The sequence below is a fragment of the Eubalaena glacialis genome, chromosome 18 (assembly GCF_028564815.1).
Source record: "Eubalaena glacialis isolate mEubGla1 chromosome 18, mEubGla1.1.hap2.+ XY, whole genome shotgun sequence".
Classification (NCBI taxonomy): Eukaryota; Metazoa; Chordata; class Mammalia; order Artiodactyla; family Balaenidae; genus Eubalaena; species Eubalaena glacialis.
The window spans coordinates 57,324,149-57,346,012 of NC_083733.1; the positions used below are offsets into that span (position 1 = coordinate 57,324,149).

General features: G+C 52.2%; 1 protein-coding gene across 6 annotated transcripts; it reads right to left on the reverse strand.

The window, feature by feature from the left end:
- Window positions 1-278: 278 nt before the first annotated feature.
- On the reverse strand, window positions 279-21,823 carry COQ8B (coenzyme Q8B). Of its 6 annotated transcripts, XM_061173334.1 has the most exons (17): window positions 21,580-21,823; window positions 21,045-21,144; window positions 20,067-20,142; window positions 17,928-18,032; window positions 17,672-17,791; window positions 17,464-17,530; window positions 15,251-15,328; window positions 12,451-12,573; window positions 12,223-12,308; window positions 11,037-11,177; window positions 10,875-10,956; window positions 9,823-9,916; window positions 7,740-7,881; window positions 7,482-7,589; window positions 4,473-4,538; window positions 1,437-1,523; window positions 279-955 (listed from the first exon to the last, which is right to left on the reverse strand). In XM_061173334.1, exons 2-17 carry the CDS (start codon window positions 21,098-21,100, stop codon window positions 674-676), a joined length of 1,713 nt encoding a protein of 570 aa, XP_061029317.1. In that variant the 5' UTR covers window positions 21,101-21,144; window positions 21,580-21,823; the 3' UTR covers window positions 279-673. The 6 variants fall into 6 exon arrangements, with proteins under 6 accessions (XP_061029317.1, XP_061029319.1, XP_061029318.1 ...); XM_061173336.1 differs by lacking the exon at window positions 21,045-21,144; XM_061173335.1 differs by lacking the exon at window positions 17,928-18,032.
- Between the last annotated feature and the right edge of the window lie 41 nt (window positions 21,824-21,864).

Consider the following 21,864-nt stretch of genomic DNA (forward strand, 5'->3'; position numbering starts at 1 on the left):
GAGGCTGGGAGGTGGTGTGTGTGTTGTGGCGGAGCCGGGGGTGGGGGTGAGGGGGGAGGCCTTCTCAGCTGCCACAGCCTTCGGAGCAGGTGGTCAGCACGTGCGGAAGGGGCAGGGTGGGGGGTAGGGAAAGGGGAGAAGGAGGGTCCCCGCAACAGATGGCCCAGGCAGGACTGGGGCTTTCAGACAACAGGGTAGGAGGGGGGCTGGCCATCTGCACCTGGAGGCAGCCTGCGAGCTCCTCTCCCTCCCCACCCAGCACAGAGAAAAGAGCTGGGGGAAGGGGAGGGCCACTTTTATTAGGACCGAAGTTTCAAACACCGGCCACATCTGGGGGAGACCTGAGGCAGAGGTCAGGGGCTCCCCGTCTAGGTGAGTCTGATCTCCACAATGGCAGTGCGGAGGGGCCTAAGGCTCTCTCACATGTTGGCAGACATAAATTAATAGCTGGGTAGAGTTCCTGGATGCTCCCTTTGGAGTGGGGAGAGCAGGATACGGGGGTATGAAGCTGGAGTTCCCTAGTCCCAAGCCCAAGGTGGGTCCCCAGACCTGCAGCAGAGAGGGAAGGAGGCCTCAGAGCAGGGGATGGACTGCTATGGGGCTGGAATCCCGAGATGGAGTCTCTGAGGGGTCTGAGCAGACATCCCTCTGGTTAGGAGGCTTCGGGCAGTGGCTATGCCTGGCGACTGGCCCAGTAGCGGTGGTAGGTGTCCTGGAAGAGGTCTCGGCAGGCGATGTGGGCATGGAGGCGGGCACAGGCCAGGAAAGCCCCCGCCAGCTTTCTGTGCAGGGCATAGGTCTCTTCAGGCGGTGGGCGAAGCCGGTGCTGCAGCAGCACAGGGATGAGGCCCTGCACACGGCGGGCAGTATCACCCGCTCCAAAGTCGTAGAGGCCCTGGGTGGCGAAGGGCTCCCCCAGGATCATCACGGCCTCCACGTGGGCGTCTGAGAATGCCTAGCGGTCGGGGAAACCAGAGGCAACCAGTGTGGACATACAGCCCTCCATTCCCCCAGAGTCTCACGTATAAACCAAGCCCCCAACTCCCCAAAGAGTAACAGGCAGCCTCCACCCCTTCCAGAGCCCCTAAGAGACAAGCAGCCCCCTACTCCTCCCAAAAGAAAGGGCCCTTCCTGTCCTCTCAGGGCCTCCAGTAGACAAATAGCCCTCACTCTCTCTAGAACAGAGAAGCAGCCTCTGTTCCCCGACCCCCCCGTATCCACCAGCAGTCCCCCATTCCTCCCTCTAGAACAGATAAGTGGTGCCCATTTTCTCAGGATTCCTGAGTAGCCAAGCAGCCCCCATTCCCCCCATCACCCTAGAACCCCCAGTACAGATAAGCAGCCCCCTTAGAGTTCCTCACTCATCCACAGTTTCCCCAGTGGAGAGAAGCAGCTCCCCACTCCCCCCAAGAGACACCAGCCCCTACTCTCCCAACCTTGGTCTCAAAGCCTGTGAGAAATTTGAGGTCTCGTGATTTCTGCAGGACCCGGTCTCTATCTCCGTTGGCTGCAGCCATCACCACCTGGGGAGACGGATGTGGGCACAGGGTCAGAGGGGTTCAAGGAGGGGTCTGGAGGTGGGAGCTAGAAGCCGGGCCCTGCCAGTACCCACTTCTGTTCTCATCTACCTAAGCCCCCTCACCTAGAAGCCTCTCCTTCCCCACCTTACCCCTGTCTGTGTCTCTCTCAAGACTGTTCCAGAGCCTGGGGGCTGCAGCGGTCAGGTGTTCTGCCCACCTGGCTGGGAAGGCAGAGCCTGCCTGGAAACTACCACAGTGAAAGAGCACAGAGGAAAGCAGATGTCAAGTGGTACCCATGGGTCCAAACACTCAATTGGGCAAGTATGTGATCATGACCCAGAATTGCCTCTGATGTTGCCATCTCTGTGATCACCTGGTTGATGTCTGGTTCCTGCCCTGGACTTGGAGCCCCAGGAAGGCAGGGATCCCGGCTGGGTTTAGTCCCAAGTGGCGCTCACTCCGGAGGCCCTTGGTGAAAACCCCTTGTTTAGCAAATCAGTGTTTGGAGCTAAGCAGCTCTCCAGCCACGCAGGATGGGCAGGAGTTGAGGGCACATGGACAGACAGACAGAAGTGGGAGCCAGCCTGCTTGGGCTCCATCCCAGCTCTGCCACTTGCTGGCTGACTCTGGGGCAAGTCGCTTTGCTTTCTGGGCCTCTGCTTTCTCATCTGTGAAGTGGAGATGATGAAAGCATCTTCCTTGTCAGGTTCTTGGAGGATGAAGGAGGTGTATCTGTGGAGTGCTTCGCACAGTGCCCGCGTGTAGGAAAGGCCATAAATATTATGAGCTACTATTACTATTAAGAGGTAGATAGGAGGGTCCCTACTTCACAGACGAGGGAACAGGCTCAGAGTGGGGAATAGCAAGGAGAGGAGGGGAACTGGGACGAACCCGTCACCACTGAGTTGCCCCTTCTTGGGAGGAAGGGGAATACTGGATTAAATCTGGCGGTTCTGTTCTGTCCCAGCTCCCCCTGCCCCAGCCTGTCTGGCCATCTGTCACGCCTGTGGTCCTTGGGGGGTCAGTGTGACAGGCCTTTCTTAAACTGGAAAAGGCTGGGGAGGCAGCAGGAGGGCTGTGCTGAACAGGCCTGTGGTGGGGAGGGGCAGGGGATGTCCCAACTACCCAGAGAGGCCTCGGCTTTGTGCCTCGAGTGGCCTGCAGAGAGGGCCCCAAGGAGCCTCTGTGTGTTGGGGGGGGAGGGGGGAGGGGGGTTACCAATTCCTTCCTGTCCCCATCTAAAGGGTGGCCCCACCATCCCCCAGTCCTCAGGCCAGAACCCCCTCCAACCCCCACCCGCCCAGGCTCGCGGCCTGTCTTAAAAGACCACTCTTCATTCAGGAGTTTCCGAATTCTATGTCCCTCCCCTGCTCCAATCCCTTCCATGGCTCCCCAGGGCACCCGAATAAAGTACAAGCTGCAAAGCATGGCTTCAGAGACCCAGAGCAACTGGGCTCCAGCCTCACCGCTGGCTCCTGCTCTGTCCCCACCTGCCTGCCCAGTCCGAATGTGAACTTCCCTTTGGTCCTCTAGGATCTTACTACTCAGAGTGTGGTCCCTGTACAAGTAGCTTTGGCATCACCTGGGAGCATGTTAGAAAGGCAGCATCTTAAGCCTAACTCCAGACCAGAATCTGCATTTTAACATGATCATGGTGGTGGTGGGGTTCTCATGCACATTAAAGTTTGAGAAGTGCTGCTCTAGTCGGAATATCCTTTTTCACCCCTTGGCCTTTGCCCATGTTATCTGGCTGGAGTACCCTCCTAGCTCCTTCCTGATTGGTCTCCTCATCCCTCAGGTCTCAACTCTGATGTCTTCTCCTCCAGGAAGCCCTCCCTGACCCCCTAGGTCAGGCCAGGCTCCTCATCCGGTCTCCCTCAGTCGCCCGTGATTCTCCCATCCCAGCCCTGACCACTCTGGTCCTTTCTGTCTGTCCCCCTACTGGACTGTGAGTTTTGTGAAGGCAGATACTGGACTGCATTGGTCACTGTTGTCCCCAGTATCGTCTAGAATAGGACTAGGCACAGAGCGGGGTCAGAGAACGTTTGAATTGATGACCCAGTGATTAGAAGACCCGGGTTGAGGGACTTCCCTGGTGGTGCAGTGGTTAAGAATCCGCCTGCCAATGCAGGGGACACGGGTTCGATCCCTGGTCCGGGAAGATCCCACATGCCACGGAGCAACTAAGCCCGTGGGCCACAACTACTGAGCCTGTGCACCACAACTACTGAAGCCCGCACACCTAGAGCCCGTGCTCCGCAGCAATGAGTAGCCCCAGCTCGCCACAACTAGAGAAAGCCCTCATGCAGCAATGAACTCAACGCAACCAAAAAAAAAAAGAAGACCCAGGTCGAATGTCCAATCTCAACAAATTAATGAGATGGTGTTTTCTGTGGGCTCTGAGACAAATCAACCCCTGTGGGTGGGGAGGACGGGCAACATAAAGTGAGGAAACACTTCTTAAAAGAGAAAACTGCTCACTAGGGAGCAGCTGGAGGGGAGGCATGTCCAAGGCTGGACACCAAGACCCTGGACAGCATCGGGTGTGCGGAGGTGACAGGCTGGCCATCGTGGGCCTTTCTCTTAGGAGGCAGCTAGTGAGGGGTTGGGAACATGGGCTGTGTAACCAGACTCCCTGAGTTTGAATCCCAGGTCTGCTGTGACCTTGGGCAAGTGACTTAACGTCTCTGAGCCCCAGTTACTTCCTCTGTAAAATGGGGTTAAAAATGGTCTCACCTCATAGAGTTGCTTTCTGGTTTAGATCAGTTACCACATGTACAGCACTTAAAACGGTGCCTGACATAATATTAAGTGCTTGGTATTTGTTAGCTGCTATTAATATCACTATTATTTATTTCTTCATTCCAGATATTGTGTTTCTCCTTCTCTACAAGCCTTACTATCTGGCTTGAGGCTCGACCCTTCAGAGACCCCAGGATTGGGGGAACTCACCTCGATATAATGGTCTGTGAATTCAGTCCCAAATTCCCGGCTTGCACCAAAGTCCAGCAAGATCACCTGGAAATGAAGGATGGTGAAAGGGACACTGGGAGTCCACCAGTGCTCCCCATTGTCTATGGGGGTGCCAGGGTCTGTCCCTCTCTCCCCACACGCTGCCCCTCCTGCCCAAGGCCCCGCCCAGCTGCCTCCCCTGGGCTCCTGGCTTCCGGTCTCCACACATCAATCCACCCCCACGTGAAGCTCAAGGGACCTGGTTTATATTTTTGGGGTCCTAGTTGTTTTTATAACAACATGTTTTAGGCTCAGAAAAAAAAATCTGGGGAATAATAAAATATATGGGAAAGTAAAATCAACACCCACAAATCCTACCACCCAGTTTAAAATATAAAACACTACCAATCTAAGTGGGGCCTGATCCTACCTCCCCCCCATCCCCACCCTCTCTTCCAGGGTCACCACTTTCCTGAAATTATTTTTATTATTAAATTGTTTCCTGAAATTCCCATGCATGTGTTGCTACATTTTCTATACATATGTGGATCCACGAACAAAACATACTAATGTTTTGCATATTTTAAAACTTCATATAAATGGTATTTATGATAGTTATTCTGCAAATTCTTTGTGTTCGACATGGTTTTGCAATTCATCCCCATTGCTCTAGCTCATTCATTCATTTTTTCACTGCCATGTAGGATTTTGTTGCATGAATATATCATATTTATCTGCTTGATGGGCACTGTGGTTATTTCTAGGTTTTGCTGTTAGAAGCAGTGCTCGCAGATGTAGAGAACAAACGTACGGATACCAAGGGGGGAAAGTGGCGGGGTGGGGTGGGGAGGTGGTGATGTGATGAATTGGGAGATTGGGATTGACATACACACACTAATATGTATAAAACAGATAACTAATAAGAACCTGCTGTATAAAAAAATAAATAAAATAAAATTCAAAAAAAGGGACTTCCCTGGTGGCACAGTGGTTAAGAATCCGCCTGCCAATGCAGGGGACACGGGTTCGAGCCCTGGTCCGGGAAGATCCCACGTGCCGTGGAGTAACTAAGCCCATGCGCCACAACTACTGAGCCTGCGCTCTAGAGCCTGCGCTCTAGAGCCCGCGAGACACAACTCCTGAAGCCTGTGCGCCTAGAACCCGTGCTCCGCAACAGGAGAAGCCCGCGCACCACAACGAAGACCCAACGCAGCCAAAAATAAATAAATAAATAAATTTTAAAGATTTAAAATAAGTAAATAAAATAAAGAATGTAGATAAAATGAACCAAATAAAGTTGAAATGTTTAAAAAATGGCAAAAAAAAAAAAAAGCAGTACCCCATGAACATGTGTGTAAGTTTCTCTACGACAGTGGAGTTCAAACTGTTTATCATAACCCACAGTAAGAAATGAAGATTAGGGGCTTCCCTGGTGGCGCAGTGGTTAAGAATCCGCCTACCAATGCAGGGGACACAGGTTCAAGCCCTGGGCCAGGAAGATCCCACATGCTGTGGAGCAACTAAGCCCGTGCGCCACAACTACTGAGCCTGTGCTCTAGAGCCCACGCGCCACAACTACTGAGCCCACGTGCTGCAACTACTGAAGCCCACGTGCCTAGTGTCTGTGCTCTGCAACAAGAGAAGCCACCGCAGTGAGAAGCCCACCCACCGCAACGAAGAGCAGCCCCTGCTCGCCACAACTAGAGAAACCCCGCACGCAGCAACAAAGACCCAATGCAGCCAAAAATAAATAAATAAAATAAATAAAAGTTATTAAAAAAAAAAAAAAAAGAAATGCAGATTATCCTGGGCACCAGTGCACATGCACATATAAACATAAAACAAAAGTGTCCTGAAATAATATGCATCCCTTCCATCTGCAACACATTCTATCCTTTTAAAACAAAAACTGCTGTTGAGACCCAATAAATTGATGTCAGGCCTCATATCACCACTCCTGAGGAAGGAAAACACCCCCCACCCTGGGGTGCGAGCCTTGGAGGGATGCAGGGTGTCTGTGCACTTGGGGGGAAGAGGGTGTCAAGGGACTGAGGCTGGACTAAGTGGGGCCATGTCACACTCAGCACAGGGCTCACTTGATCCTGAGGGTGCTGGAAGCTGTAGAAGGGACAGCTTGGCCAGATTTGTGTTTCAGAAAGACCCCTCTGGGGACAGAATGGCACAGACCACTTTGGAGAAACACTTAGCAACCATGCACGCTGAGGTTTTTTCAGTCCAAACTGTCACCCCCAGGCCTTTGGACAGCCTGTGTCCTTTGCCAAGTATGCTCTTCCCTGCTCCTTAGATGGCTGTCCTTCTCTTGTCTTTCTGGTTTCACCTTCCTTGACCCCACCCACCCCAGGCAGGGTCAGCCACTTTTCCTGGCTTCCCACCACCCCCTGTGCCTGCCCCCCCATCACTGGCCCCTCGCCTGTGCTTCCCCATCAAGGTATTAACTACAGGTCATACTGTCTGGTGATGGGTCCCTGCATTGGACTGGGAACTCTGGGAAGGCAAGGATCAGGGTTGTCCTGGCATAACTTTCAAGAGGCAGTAGGTGCTTGGTGTGTTCTAAGTGAATGATGGGTGTGGTAATGATGACTGTCTTGCAAAAGTGGTGCTCCCTCTTCTCCACTGCCACTAGGAAGCCACTGCCTAGCCAGGGACTCCATTTCCCAGCATCCCCTGCATCTAGACTAGCCCCATGACCAGTTCTTATCAGTGGAATGGTGAAGGGAATGATGAGTCACTTCCGGCCAAAGCAGTTAGACAGTGGGTTACCCTCTCAACCTCTCTTTCCCCTTGCACTGGAAGGAGAGCCTTTCAAGTCCCAGGGGATGGCACACTCACAAAAGGGAAGGAGCCTGGGTCCCTGACTCACTGCATGGAGGAGGGCCACTCCAGCCTGTTACATGGGTAATCAACTACTACTGTGTTGGGCTACTGCCATATTGGGAAATATCTGTTACAGCAGCTAATGTACCCTGACACACATCACAAGGAACCAACCTGGTGGCTGGAGGCATCATACAGGAAGTTGGCCCAGTTGGGGTCCGTCTGCATGAATCGGAACTCAAACAGCTCCCGGAGACAAAGCCTCAGGAGCTGGAAGCAGATCTGGGGTGGGAAGAAGGAGTAAGAGACATCTCAGAGCCATGTGCCCCTGTAAAGCCCTCTGAGGCCTGCAGAGGGACCATGGGTCTGGGTTGCCCTGCCAGCTGTGCCCCAGGGCAGCACCCTCCCTACTGTCCCATGAGCCCCATGTACCTGGTTCCGGATGTCCTGGCTCAAGCCCTGGCACTGGTCCAGCGGGACCCCTCCAGCCAGCTCCATGCCCAGCACCCGCGTCGTGCACAGCTCCTGAATAACGGCTGGCACCCGAAAGAAGGGGTCGTCTGCCAACAGCTGCCTGGGGCAGATGGGAGGGGCGGGGATGGGACTTCACACTTCAGGCCCCTGTGGCCCTGCTTGAGGCCTCCCCCTCCTCTGAGGAGTCTTCCATGAACAGTCTTTGTCTTGCCTTTCCTCCTGCCCTCCTCTTTCCTGTCTGTCTGGAGTGATGGCCAATACCTGGTTGGATTGACATTCATTCAGACATTTCATTCATTCACTCATTCAACAAATATCTCCATGGCACCCACTCTGTGTCTGCCCCAAAGCTGGATGCTGCTGGAGACCCAATTACCACTTCCCTTCCGGAAACACTTCTCTGTTGGTCGCCCCAGGATGAACTCAGTGTATTAATTAAGCTTGATGAGCATTACTTTCTCATCAACTTATCAATTAATCCATCCAAAAAATAGTCACTCATATACAAATCTCCGAGTCCACAGTGATACTCGCTGGCCACTCCTTGGAGTCATTATTCTGAACACTGGCTAATAAAGGGAAAGAACCTTTCTCGGTGTCCATCCCTGTGCTGGATGATGCTGGGTGACAGAGCAGTAGATGAGCCCCAGGCGTGACCCCCCCCCACGCACAGCAGAGACCACACTCTAACAAACAAACAGACCAATAATAGATTGAGATAGGTGTGTCAATGCAAGATTTGGGAGGCAAAGAATATGAGCGAGGCCTCTGGTTGGGGACCTGTGGGACGGCTGGAGTTGGGGGGTGGGGGGACAGGGAGATGGGGAGGAGCCGGGGAAATGAGAAATGATGTGGGTTTTATCCTAAGAGCACTGGGAAATCCTGTGAGGTGGTGGTCTCCCCAGATCCCACACTGGAGTGCTCTGGCCCAGCCCACCTGACACTCTCCATCTCCAGGTCCCACTTTGGGGGCTTGTATTTTTGTCCTTGTTTATCAAATCTCTGATGTTTGATCCGCTCCTCATAGGGCAGGGCTCTGCTGAGCATTCAGTCAGCACAATTCCCTTTTATCCTCACTCCCCCTGAGGAGGACGCTCTCCCAAGGCCACTGGGCAGATTAAGGCCACCCAGCCTGTTAAGGGCTGACCCAGGACTGGATCCTGACTGGATCCCACATCTGAGCCCATGCCCCTAACCACTGCCTTCTACTGCCCTTTCTCTCGCTTCGTATCTACAGAGCCGGGCTCAGTAAACGTGTGGGCCGTGCTCCAAGCTGTGGAAGGTCTCACTGAGGTGTAATTAATCGCCACTTATCAGGATGCCTCTAAGATACAACCACTGTTCCATGCAGCTGTAGTTCATTCATTTTTGATGCTATATGAATTATGCTGATGAATATACCATAACTTATTTATGCCCCCTGTTGGATGAATATGATAGATTTGGGTTGTTTCCAGTTTGGGGCTATTGCTGCTCTGAGTATTCCGGAAAAGTCTGATGGTGTGCACTGGCATTAAGGGTCACTAGAGTATTTAGCCAGGAGGGCAGCTGTTGGGTTGGATGTGAACACTGAGGCTTGATGATGCCCAACCATTCTCCAAAATGCTTGTATCAATTTCTCCCTCTGTCCACAGTGTACAAAGGATGCCCTGGAGCCCCGTTCTCTCCAACTCTTGACACAGACAGACTGCTTCATCTGTTAGTCCGGTGGGTGTAACGGTATCTCGTGTGACGGAATGCCTGTTGACAAGTCTGTCTCCCCCATCAGCCTGCAGTGGTTCTGAGTCCCATTTGACAGATGAGAAAGTAGAGACATTTAGAGAGAGGAAGTGACCTGCCTAAGCTCACAGGGGACACAGGGCGTGAACGAAGTAATGAGTGAAGGCATGGATGGATGAACAAATGAAGAGAAAGAGTCCGCCAGCCCTACCGCCGGGCTCCAGCTGCCGAGGCTGTGAGGGCATCCACCGCCCTCTCAGCCCGGGAGGGAAGCTGGAGGGAGGAAGGGGGCCTCCAGGGGCCTGTAGGGGCCTCAGCTCACCTGAAGTTCTGGGCACAAGCCGCCTCACGACGGTAGTCACATTCCCAAGCCAGCTCCCGCTGCAAGACCTGCAGGCTCTGCTCTGCAAACAGGCCTGAGGGGTGGCAGCCGTGTCAGGCAGGGAAGGCCACAGCCTGCCCCTCGCCCCCTGCCCGGCCCCTCAGGCTCCCACTCAGGGATGTCTTCTCTTGCCAGTCGTGCCTCTCACTCTGTCCCTGTCTCACCGTCCCTCACCCCGTCTGCTCCATGCCTTCTACCCGCACTGTCTGGCCACGCGCTCCGCCTCTGTCCTTCACACAACTGCGGGCTCCGCGGAAGCCTCTCTGCTCGGGTCTCTTTCTCAGGCACACACAGCGGTCCTTAGGCCCCTATCATAGTCACATCTGCCGCCTATTCTCTGTCCATTTTTCTTTCTTAAAAATATTTTGGCCGCATCTCGTGACACGTGGGATCTTAGTTCCCATCTTAGTTCCCTGACCAGGGATCGAACCTGGGATCCCTGCAGTGGCAGCGTGGAGTCCTAACCACTGGACCGCCAGGGGAGTCCCTCTGTCCTTTTTTCCATACTCTCCCACACTGCTCTCAGTGTCTCTGAAGCTTACTTCCGGGCCTGACTCTCTCACTCTCGCTTCTCCTCGCTCTCTCGTGCGCGCGCACACACACACACACCTCTGCTCCATCTCCCCCAGGCGCTGTCTCACGTGCTGTAACACACACACGAGGTCCCACTTACACTCCCTTCCTGTTTCTGTGGCTCTTTCTCAGGCCTCCAGTCCCTCTCCACACACCCCCTGTGTGTCTGTTTCTGGATTTCTGTCTGGGCTCCCGTTGGCATCTCTGAGTTTGTCTTTTTCTCACATGCCCATACTACTCTGGGCTTTCCCCGCCTTGGTGCCCCTTTGTTCTGTCTCAAACACGCAGACTGAGGCGTTCACTCAGGCTCACACACACGGGCGCACCCTGCCCCGAGCTGGCCCCCCGCCCCCCCATCCAGCCCCGCTTTCCCTCTTCAGGGCGACCCTCCCCCAGTCAGGGTGGACCGGGCGCCTCACCCTCCGGCAGGGCCACGCTCATCTTGAGCACCGCCAGCAGGTTCTGGATGTCGCTCTGGATGCTCTGGGCGACGCCTGGGTACTGGGAGGGGAGGAGGATGGGAGTCACCCCGCTGGGGCGGCCGGGTGCCCAGCCCACCCCCGCCCCACCTCCCCTCTCACCTGGATCTTCACGGCCACCTCCGTCCCGTCCCTCAGCACGCCCTGGTGCACCTGCCCGATTGAGGCAGCAGCAAAGGGCACCTCCTCCAGAGAGGCCACCTTGGCCTGCCACTCCCTGCCGAGCTCCTCTTCCAGAACTCTCTGGGGAGAGTGGTCATGACAATCGTCATCATGGTTTCAGGCAGCCGGGTTCACGTTCTGTGCTGAGCGCTTTGCGCGTTAATAACCCCGCTCACCACACGCGGGGCCCTGGGCCAAGCTCTTGGCCGCTACCCCACTTTACAGACTAGGAAACTGAGGCTCAGAGAGAGATCTCTTGACCAAGGTGATGAGCCAGGCGCTGGCAGACTGGGAGGCCCAGCCTGAGCCCATACTCCCGAGGCTGTGCGGGCCGATGTGTGGATTGCTATTATGTAGGGTTAAGATTGATAATAATCCTTCATTATACCCTATATTGTATTATTAACTCAAAAGTTAATGTGATAAAGGAGAGCTAAAATTTACAGAGGGCTTCCTGTGGGCTGGGCCCTGTATAGAGTGGCTCAGAGAAGGGCAGTTATTGCCCAGGGTCACATGGCGAGGGAGCCAAACAGAGCTCAGAAGGCAGGCAGCTGGATTCCGGATTCCACACCCTTGCCCAGGCATTTACTCAGTGCCTGGCGCTGTGCCAATCTATTTACAGACACTCCCTCCTTTAATTAAAAGACCGGTAATAAGAACAGCTAACACTTGCATGTCACTCACGGGATGTCAGGGACCCTTCAAAGTGCTTTACATATACACTGATTTCCATAGCCCCATGATGTGGCCGTTGCTATGACTACCACCAATCACAGATGAGGTAACTGAAGCACAGAGAGGGCAGGCCACACGTCTAACCGCACAGGCAGTAAGCGGCAGAGCCAGGGTTTGAACTCCCGAAGTCTGGTCCCTGACCACAGCACTTCACCACCTCTTTAACAGCCCTGACAGAGCCCTGAGCCTGCCAGGAACTCGACTAAGTGCTCTGCACCATTCTCTCATTTACTCATCACAACAATCCTATGAGATGTGTGCTTTAGTGGTCCCCGTTTAACAGATGGGGACACAGGCTCAGAGTGAGACAGGGAGCACAGCCATGAAGACAGGAGGGCCAGGCAGGTGGGGCATGCCTCCCTCGCCAGCCTTTCACCCTCTGGGCACTCACCAGCATCTGCCAGCGGGGCATGAAGTCGGCGCTCTGGCGAACCCGCTCGAAGATGTGCTGCAGCTGGGGGCTGATGAAGCTGTTGTCTTGGGAGACATCGGGAAGAGGGAAGCGGTGAGGGGAGAGGCCAGGAGGGCCCCTGTGGGAGTCTCTGAAGTTGGGGCTTGGTGGTAGGTGGGGTAGGGTGGAACTGAGGTCAGGGGTCAGGAGTCAAGGGTCATGCTGTACCCTGGATGCTTAGCATTTGGCCAACCTTGAGGGCGGCCCCCCGAACCGTACACAAGGTCTGCACAATCCGCTCGGCATTGGCCTCCGAAAGGAAAAGGCTGGAGCCCGGCCGGGAGCCTCCCTCTAGGGTGGAGAGAATAATCATTAGTATGGCAACCACAAAAATAATCAGTATGACACCACTGCACACCTACCAAAATGGCTAAAACAAAAAAGAAGACAATACCAAGTGTTGGCAAAGATGCGGGGCACCTGAACGCCAACACTGCCGATGAGAGTGCCATGGCCCAAGCCCTTTGGAAAGCAGCTGGGAAGTTTCCAGTAAAGCACACACCTATACCTGATGCAATTTGCCTCCTAGGTATATCCCCAAGAGAAAGGCATAAATGTGTCCACCAACAGATACTCCAAGAAGGCTCATGGTAGCGCTATTCATAACAGTCCCAAACTGGAAACAACCCAAATGACCATTAGTAGAACGAACAAAGGAACTGTGGAATAGTCACAGGGTGACTATTACAGTGTTGAATAAACAACCTACAACCGCTCACAGCAACATGGATGCATCTCTCAAATAGAAAGCTGAGCAAAACAAACCAGACACATACGAGAATACACTGTCTGATTACATGCGTATAAAGGAGCAAAAACAGACAAAACTAATCTCAGGGGGTCAGAAGCCAAGACAGTGGTGACCCTTAATGAGGGGGGGAGGTACCAGAATGTGGCACGAGAAGAGCTTCTGGAGAACGAGGGCAGCAATTCTCCAGGCGTGTTCTGGGGGCCCCTGAGACCCTTTAGGAGGGTCTGTGAGATCAGAACTATTTTCATAATAATATTAATATGTTATTTGCCCTTTTTTACTCTCATTCACCCACAAATGTTCAGTAGAGTTTTCCAGGAGCTCTGTGACCTGTGATGCTGTCATTGCTCTGATGGTTGATGGAGAGAGAGAGAGAGAGAGAGAGAGAGAGAGAGAGAGAGAGAGAGAGAGAGAGAGAGAGAGAGAGAAAGTGTGTGTGTGTGTGTGTGTGTGTGTGTATATTCTTGTGTTTAAAATTTTTTTCAGTTTTAATCTCTAATACAGCAAATATCCATAAATACAACCCCACATAAACAAGTTCTTGGGGTTCTCATTCTATTTTTTAATAGCTTTATTGAGATACAATTCATATATGGTATAATTCACCCATTTAAGGTGCACAGTTCAATGGCTTCTAGTATATTCAGTTGTGCAACTATTACCACAATCAATTTCAGAACATTTTCATCACTGCTAACCTGTCAGCAGTTACCCCCTCCCATTCCCCCACCCGCCTCCCCTTGAGTTCCTAGAAACCATTAATCTACTTTCTGTCTCTGTAGACTTCCCTCTTCTGTACATTTCAGATAAATGGAATCATACGATATGTGGCCTTAAAAAAAAAAAAAGTGGCCTTTTGTCTCTGCCTTCTTTCACTTAGGATAGTGTTTCAAGATTCAACCACACGATAGCATGGATCAGTCCTTCATTCCTTTTTATGGCCGAATAAAATCCCATTGTATGGATATAATACATCTTGTTTATCCATTCCTCAGTTTTAAGGGTGTAGAGGGATCCTGAGACCAAAAAGTTTGAGAACTGCTGTTCTAGGGTTTTTTGATCTGGGTGCACAGATGCATCCACTCTGTGAAAATGAACCACACTATACGCTTATGATATGTGCACAGTTCTATATGCAAATTATATTATTATTCAATAGTGTTTATTAAGCTTTTATTTATTTCATAAAACACTTATTGAGCTCTTTACTGAGGGCTCAGCCTGTGCCAGGCAGAATTCTAAGTGTCTCTGTGGATTCTCTGGCTGAACCTCCACAACACCCCAGGAAGTAAGAACTACCAATGCCTTAATTTTCAAAATGAGGAAGCAAGAGATTCAGAGAGGTACCGTGCCTGGCCCTGGGGCACACAGCACAGAAGTGGCAAAGCAGGGTGTAGATTCAGTCTGGCCTTACCCTAAAGCCTATTCCTCTACCTACCCGCAACTTTTTATTTTGAAAAAGATCCAAATAGACAGAAAAACTGCATTCATAGCACCGTGAATACCTGCACACCTGATTCAATGTTTTAACATGATGCCTCACCCGCTTTATCTGTGCGTGTGTACCAATACAGACACTGACCAATACTTTTGCTGACTGATTTGCACTCAACTTGTGTGAAGAATAAGAATAATCCCCTACACAATCACCGTGCCAAAATCACACCCAAGAAAATTCACACTAATTCTTGAATACCTACTACCCAGTCATATTCAGATTTTCCCAATCGTCCCCAGAAGTCTTTTATAGTTATTTTCTTTTCAAACTTCCAACCATGGCTCACACATTCCATTTGTCAGTTATTATCTTTCTAGTCTCTTTTTCATCTAGAATATCCACCCCTGTTTTTGTTTCAAGACATCAACATGTTGCGGAATCATACCCACAAATGCTGATCTCTACACAGCCCAGTCCGTCTCTGTTGTCCACAGACCCTCACTGGCACTCCTATTTTCATGCTTCCTCTCCTGCTCACAGTTAAGAACTCAACTCTGGATGGCTGACATTATTTTCTCTCATGACCTGCTTCTACTCAACACCATCCTGACAGCAGCTTCACCCTGTTCTGAGCACTCCACCACGACCCTAAGAGGTGGCTATGTTATCATCAGCTCCATTCTCCAGTTGAGGAAACTGGGGCTCAGAGAGGTGAAGCCACTTACCCCAGGTCACACAGCAAGGCCAGGGTGTGGACCCAGGCAGCGTGGCTCACGTACCTGATTGTACACGTCCTCCGGGCAGGGACTTCTTGACCACCTCAGCTAGTGCTCCCAGCCCCAAGCTCACAGCCAGTCCTGGGGAGTGAGAGAGCAGCCTGAGTGCCCGCTTGCCCTGGGGCGATCTCCTCCCCCACCCCCTCCCCACCCCGCTGACCCTCTCTCCTCTCTGTCTCTCTTTATGTACACCTGTCTCCCAACTCTTTGTAGTCAGCTCTTTGCATCCCTCCGTCTCCAAATCAGTCTCTTACTCACTCTCTCCCTGCTTGAGGTTGCCTTGGAGGTGAGACTGCCTCTTTCTCCATCCCTCTCTCCTTGTCTCTGTCTCCCGGGTTAGTGGTTCTCACCCCTGGGTGCACACAGAGTCATGTGAGGAGCTTTTGTAAATACGATGCCCAGGCCCTACCACTGGTTGAACTGGCCTGAGATGAGGCCTCAGAATTCTTTTCCTTTTAAGCATCCCAGATGATTCTATTGTGCAGCCAATGGGTAAGAAGGACCCGAAATGATCCCCCCAGGACTCTCTGTCTTCCTATGACTGCTGTTTCTCTGTCCACATCTCCTCTTCTTCATGCTCACCTCTCCTTTTCTAAGTCAGTTATTTCTCCATCTCTGCCCTTCCATCCACCCAGCATGTCTGTCTAGGCCTCTTTCCCTCAGTTCCTCCTTTGGATGTTAGCTCTCCGGCTCTGATTTCCTCTGCCTCCTCTGTCTCCTTGTCCTTAAGGACATCTCGAGTCACTCTGCCTCTTTCACTGTCACCATCTCTGTAAATAATCGTAGTTGGCATTTTCTGAGCACTTTTCGCCATGCCAGGAACCATTCCCAGTGCCTTTTATGCATTGACTCATTTTGTCCTCACACCCTCATGAGAGAAATTTTACAGAAAAACTTCCATTTTACAGAAAAGGAAATCGAGGCTCAGAGGAGTTAAGTAACTTATCCAGAGTCACAAAGTGAGGATGCGGCAGAATCACCTGTTGAACCCCGCGCAGCCTGGTGCCAAAGCTCTAACCAGTGTATTTGACTCCTTCAATCAGTATCTTTAAAACCTGAACCATGATCCACAGTAAAGAAGACATTTGCATTATAACCGGTAGAGACCGATGTATATATATTTCATGAAACAAGACTTTCCCTTACTCTACATGTACACATATTTTCCATTCTTCTTCCTTTTTTTTTTTGGCTGCGTTGGGTCTTCGTTGCTGCGCGCAGGCTTTCTCTAGTTGCGGCAAGCGGGGGATGCTCTTCGTTGCAGTGCGTGGGCTTCTTATTGCGGTGTCTTCTCTTGTTGGGGAGTACGAGCTCTAGGTGCGCGGGCTTCAGTAGTTGTGGCACGTGGGTTCAGTAGTTGTGGCTCACGGGCTCTAGAGAGCAGGCTCAGTAGTTGTGGCGCACGGGCTTAGTTTCTCCGCGGCATGTGGGATCTTCCCGTACCAGGGCTCGAACCCGTGTCCGCTGCATTGGCAGGCGGATTCTTAACCACTGCACCACCAGAGAAGTCCTCCATTCTTCTTTTTAATGCTGGTTGCAACCTGCTAAATTATTTCACGCAGGGCTTCCCTGGTGGTGCAGTGGTTAAGAATCTGCCTGCCAATGCAGCGGACACGAGTTCGAGCCCTGGTCCGGGAAGATCCCACATGCCGCGGAGAAACTAAGCCCGTGCGCCACAACTACTGAGCTCACATGCCACAACTACTGAAGCTCGCGCGACTAGAGCCGTGCTCCACAACAAGAGACGCCACTGCAATGAGAAGCCCACGCACTACAACGAAGAGTAGCCCCCACTTGCCGCAACTAGAGAAAGCCCACGCGCAGCAACAAAGACCCAATACAGCCAAAAATAAATAAATAAATAATTAAAAGAAAATTATTTCATGCAGGTTGTGACCTGAAGTTTGAATAATCCTGCTGCATGACCCGGGGTCAAGTCACTTCACCTCCCTTAGCCTCCACTTCCTCATCTATAGAACGGAAACAAACACTCATTAATTCAGTGCAGAGACCACATGTGTATGGGGCCCTGCACATTCCAAGTTCTCAATAAACATAACATTCCTCTCTATTTCTCTTGGTTCTACAGGACTTTGCCTTCATTCTTTTTCCATCTCTCCCTCCTCTCTCTGTCTCTGATCCACTCTCTCCCTTGCTTCATTGTGTAAATGTCACCTCCTCTGATCTAGGTCACAATCTCCCACAGTCATACCTACCCCCAAAGTTGGCCAAGCGGCTGACGCGGGAGGTGGGCACCTTGCGTTCTCGAGAACGGTCACTCAGCTGGGAAACGGGGAGAAGGTCTGAGCGGGAAAAGGTGGACACAGCACCCAGGAAGTCCAACCAACCTGCCACCACACCCTTCCCCAAGTTCGGGAGGCCAGCTGCCTTCATGGGGTGTTGCTGGGTGTGGGGCCATGATACCTGGGGCCGGGGTGCCTTCCTGATCCGGGCCTCCCGTGCCTTACGAATGTCCTCCTCACCCAGGCCCCTGCCAGGCCCATCCTGGTGAAGGTTTTGGGTCCAAGGACCCCCACATGGCCCCTGCAAGAGACGTGAACACTGGTAACGAGTGGAGGATGTACCGTCGGCCTGGCCCTTTTAGACCCCTCCCTGTCCTTTGACTCCCTGAAACCTCCCTCAGCCTCCTCCCCTTGGAGACCCCTCCCCAGCCTCTTACCCAGCAGAGGGGCCCAGTCCCCAGGGCCCCACAAGGCAGACCAGTAGTCCGGCCCCACCGTCCACAGGTCCCCCGTAATAGGCCCCCCACCTCCAGCCACATTGTCTGGGGGAGAAGAGGAGGGATGATTTATAAACAGACCTCCCTGCTTTGCTCGTCTTTGCCTCACATTCCTCCGTGTCCACCTTAAGACTCCCACCACCAAAGACTTCCTCCCCTGTTAACAGGCCCCCAGTTTTGCCTGGTTCCATCTCTTGTTGCTAAGAACCCATAACTCTTCCCGAACACCTCTCCAAACCACTTTCCCCTGGTCCCACTCCGCGCCGTTGCTAGGGTCCTCCCCCGTTGCTAGACACCCACAGATCCTCCAGGGCTACCTCTCCACTCCTCTGAGCAACCCCTTCGTTGCTAGGCACCGCCTTCCCCTTGGTTGCTAAGCACCCACACCTCTTCCTGTGTTCCCCCCTACCAACCCGGTTACTGGGCACTTCCCCCGGTTGCTAAGCACCCACTCCCCGGCTCTGGGTCAGCTACGCGCGGGGTGGGGGGGTGGGGGGCCTGCATTTCCGGGAGTCTTCTCATGCCCACCCCCTCCGGTCAGCTAGCGAATGACAGAGGAGGAGATCGCTGACTGGCACAAAATGCGCACCGCTGTACGTGAGGGGGCGGGGCCAGAGGAGGGGCCTCGGGGTGGGCTGGGCCACGGCCTAAGGGTAGGGTAGGGTAGGGTAGGGTAGGGTAGGGTAGGGTAGGGTGGGCTGGGGCACGGCTGAAGCGCTCACGTGCCATTTTGTGCCCTTACACTCACTTCAAAGTGCGTTGTCCGCGGCGGACCTTTTCGTTTCCTACACGTCTATTTTACAAACATTCCTCTCCTTTACAAACTCCACACCTCTCCTTTGCGCGAACATTTTGTCAGCCTCCGTTTTCCTTGTTTGTACCCCTAGCAGGCTCAACATCTCTCCTTTGAACACACATCTTCCCAGCAAACATTTCCCTTTCACATGGAGCCCCTCCACTTTGCACACTCACCCTCTGCTTCAAATACCCATATCCTGGTACCCAACCTCCTCCCTTGCACATATAACCCCCCTGCCTTGCTCACCAACTGTTTCCCTCGGTGTGCATAAACTCCCTCACACCCAGCCCTTTGCACACTGGGCCCCTGTTCCCTCCTACACCCGGCTCTCTCAGCTCCCCGCCCACCTGCAGGATGGTGTGAGTGGGAGCCCTTTGTTTCCTGTAGGCCTGACATTTTCCAGAGCACACTCAGCCAAGATTCCCAGTGCTGACTCAGGAGCCTTGGCATCCCAGAAAACCAGCTCCCAGCCCATCTGGGTGAGTGTGTTGTTGATGGGGGAGGGAGGACAGGCTTAAAGCCTGCTTTCCCCCCGCCAGTAAACTGACTCACCCCTCTTCTCACAGTCTGGAACAGAAGCAGCTGGCTGGGACATCTCTCCCACCACTGGGAGAGAGGATATGACACTCCCCACACAGAACTGCCTCCCCCAAACCCTGTCTAACCCCCTTTGTCAGGAATCAGACTTCCCTGTCTCTGTCCCTGTGCTACGTGACCTCAGAAGAGCCTCAACACTTTCTGGATCTCAGCTTCCCAGCCTGTATGATGCATTAGGGGGACCCTGCTATGACTTCCCATTGGTCTGTAAAGAGATGACTCACTTTATAGCCCTGGATCTGTGCCCAACGCCCCTTTCCAGGTGACTGTTTCAAAACAGAAACCACCCCCTGTACTCTTCCAGACATAAGGGTCTGACTCAGGAGCTATGTGGCAGCTCACTCTTGGGGGCAAAATATATAAAAAGCACCTATGACAATAACTTATCCTACAGGGCTGTGACTCATGGTACCAAGCCTGGTATCAGATACATAAGATCATATCAAATAGCCTGGTGGCTACAAGCAAAGGCTACAGGCTGGCAGAGCTCTGACCCTCAGTGTCCCCATTTATAAAGTGGGGCCATGGCATCCCCTCTTGCTCAGTGTTAGTGAGAAAGGGATGCAGTGAAATAGTGTCTGCAGAGAGGTTGGCACAGAGCTGGTACAGAACAAGAGCTCTATACATGAGAGAAATTTCTTATAGAAAAACTATTCTTTTCAAAATTTCTATTGAGCGCTTACCATATGCTTTTCTAGGCACTGGGGACACAGCAAGGAACAATACAGGCAAAAATCTTTGCCCTCTTGGTGCTGGCTTCTGATGAGAGGCACAATAAAATAAAATACATAAGTATATGTAATAAGGTGACACTTGTTAAAGAGAAAAATAAACCAGGGAAGGGCAGGGAGAGGAGGGAAGAGTGCACGTTTAAATAGGGTGGTCAGGAAAGGCCTCATTGAGGAGACGTCATTTGAGTAAAGACCTGAAGGAGGTGAGGGAAGGAGCGATTGAAATAGCTGAGGAAAGAATGTTCCAGGCAGAGGGAACAACCAGTGTAAAGTCCCTGTGCTGGAAGATATCTCAGAGAAATAGCAAAGATGCCAATGGGCAGAGTGAGTGAGGGGAAAAGGATTAGATGAGGTCTGGGAGGTTAAGCAGAGCCAGCTCAGGTACACTAGAGGTAGTCACGGTGAAGACTGTGGCTTTTTTCCTGAGTAGAATGGCAACCACTGAGGATTCTGAGCAGAGGCAGGACTGATTTACATAAAATATTCCTACTTCCGGCTCTTCTTCCAACACCCCCAGCCTCAAAATCAAGTTGTATCACTCGATAGTGACCAAAGGGACTTCCCAGGTGGTCCAGTGGGTAAGACTCTGCACTGCCAATGCAGGGGGCCGGGGTTCGATCCCTGGTCAGGGAACTAGATCCCGCATGCATGCTGCAACTAAGACCTGGCTCGGCCAAAATAAGTAAAATAATAAATAAATATTTTAAAAAAATAGTGACCAAAGACCCAAATTTTGGATTAGATGAGCCAAAGTTCAAATCTACACAATTGAGATGTGTGATCTTTTTTTCCCCTTTTTTTGGCCTCTCCAGGCGGCTTGCGGGATCCTAGTTCCCCGACAAGGGATCGAACCCAGGCCCCCTGCAGTGGAAGCACAGAGTCCTAACCATTGGACTGTCAGAATTCCCTAGATGTGTGATCTTGACTCACCGCTTTGCCTTTCTGTGCCTCTGTTTCCTTGACGGTGCAATGGGGATGATGATCATCCCTACCTTACAAGATTTTGGGTATAAAGCGGTACGTGCAGCGCCTGGCACAAAGCAAGTATACAAATGTAAATACTGTTGTAAATAAATAAAAATCCCCATAACAACCCTTTTTACAGATGGGGAAACGGAGGCTCTGAAGAGACAAGTCTGTTGGGAGAGGTCATCCAGGAAGTAAGTGCTGGAGCTAAGATTTGAAACCAGGCGTTCTAGCTTCAGAGATTAAGACCCTGGTTTTGCCCGTCATTTAACCCTAGGCAAATTCTTTCACTGCTCTGGGCCTCAGCTTCCCAGTTGGTAAAAGTGACTGGCTCTTGTGGCATTGAACACACATTTTTCAAAACAATCAAGTAATATAATGTATCCTCATTTTACAGGTGAGAAAACTGAGTCTGGGGCTGGGGCAGGGGGTTGGGAGAGGAAGTCACTCGTTCAAGGTAACACAGCTAGGAACTAGCAGAGGCGGGTCTCGAACTCACGCAAGTGGAATTCCCAACTCTTCGAAAGTCCTTCCCGGCGCTGCGTGAAGAATGGGCGCGCTGCTGGACTCGTCGCCGGGGGTTATAGGGAGACTAAACTAGTCACTCGAGGGTGTGGGGAGGTAGGGTTAATTGCGAGGGTGCTGCGCGGGGCCCCACTAGTCCGGGACCAGGATCCCGGCGCCCCACACCAGACCTGGACTAGCTCCAGGCACTCGCGATTCGCCGCGCGAATGGAGACGGGAGGAGCCAGACAAGGCCCGTACCCCTTTACGTCACGTCCGG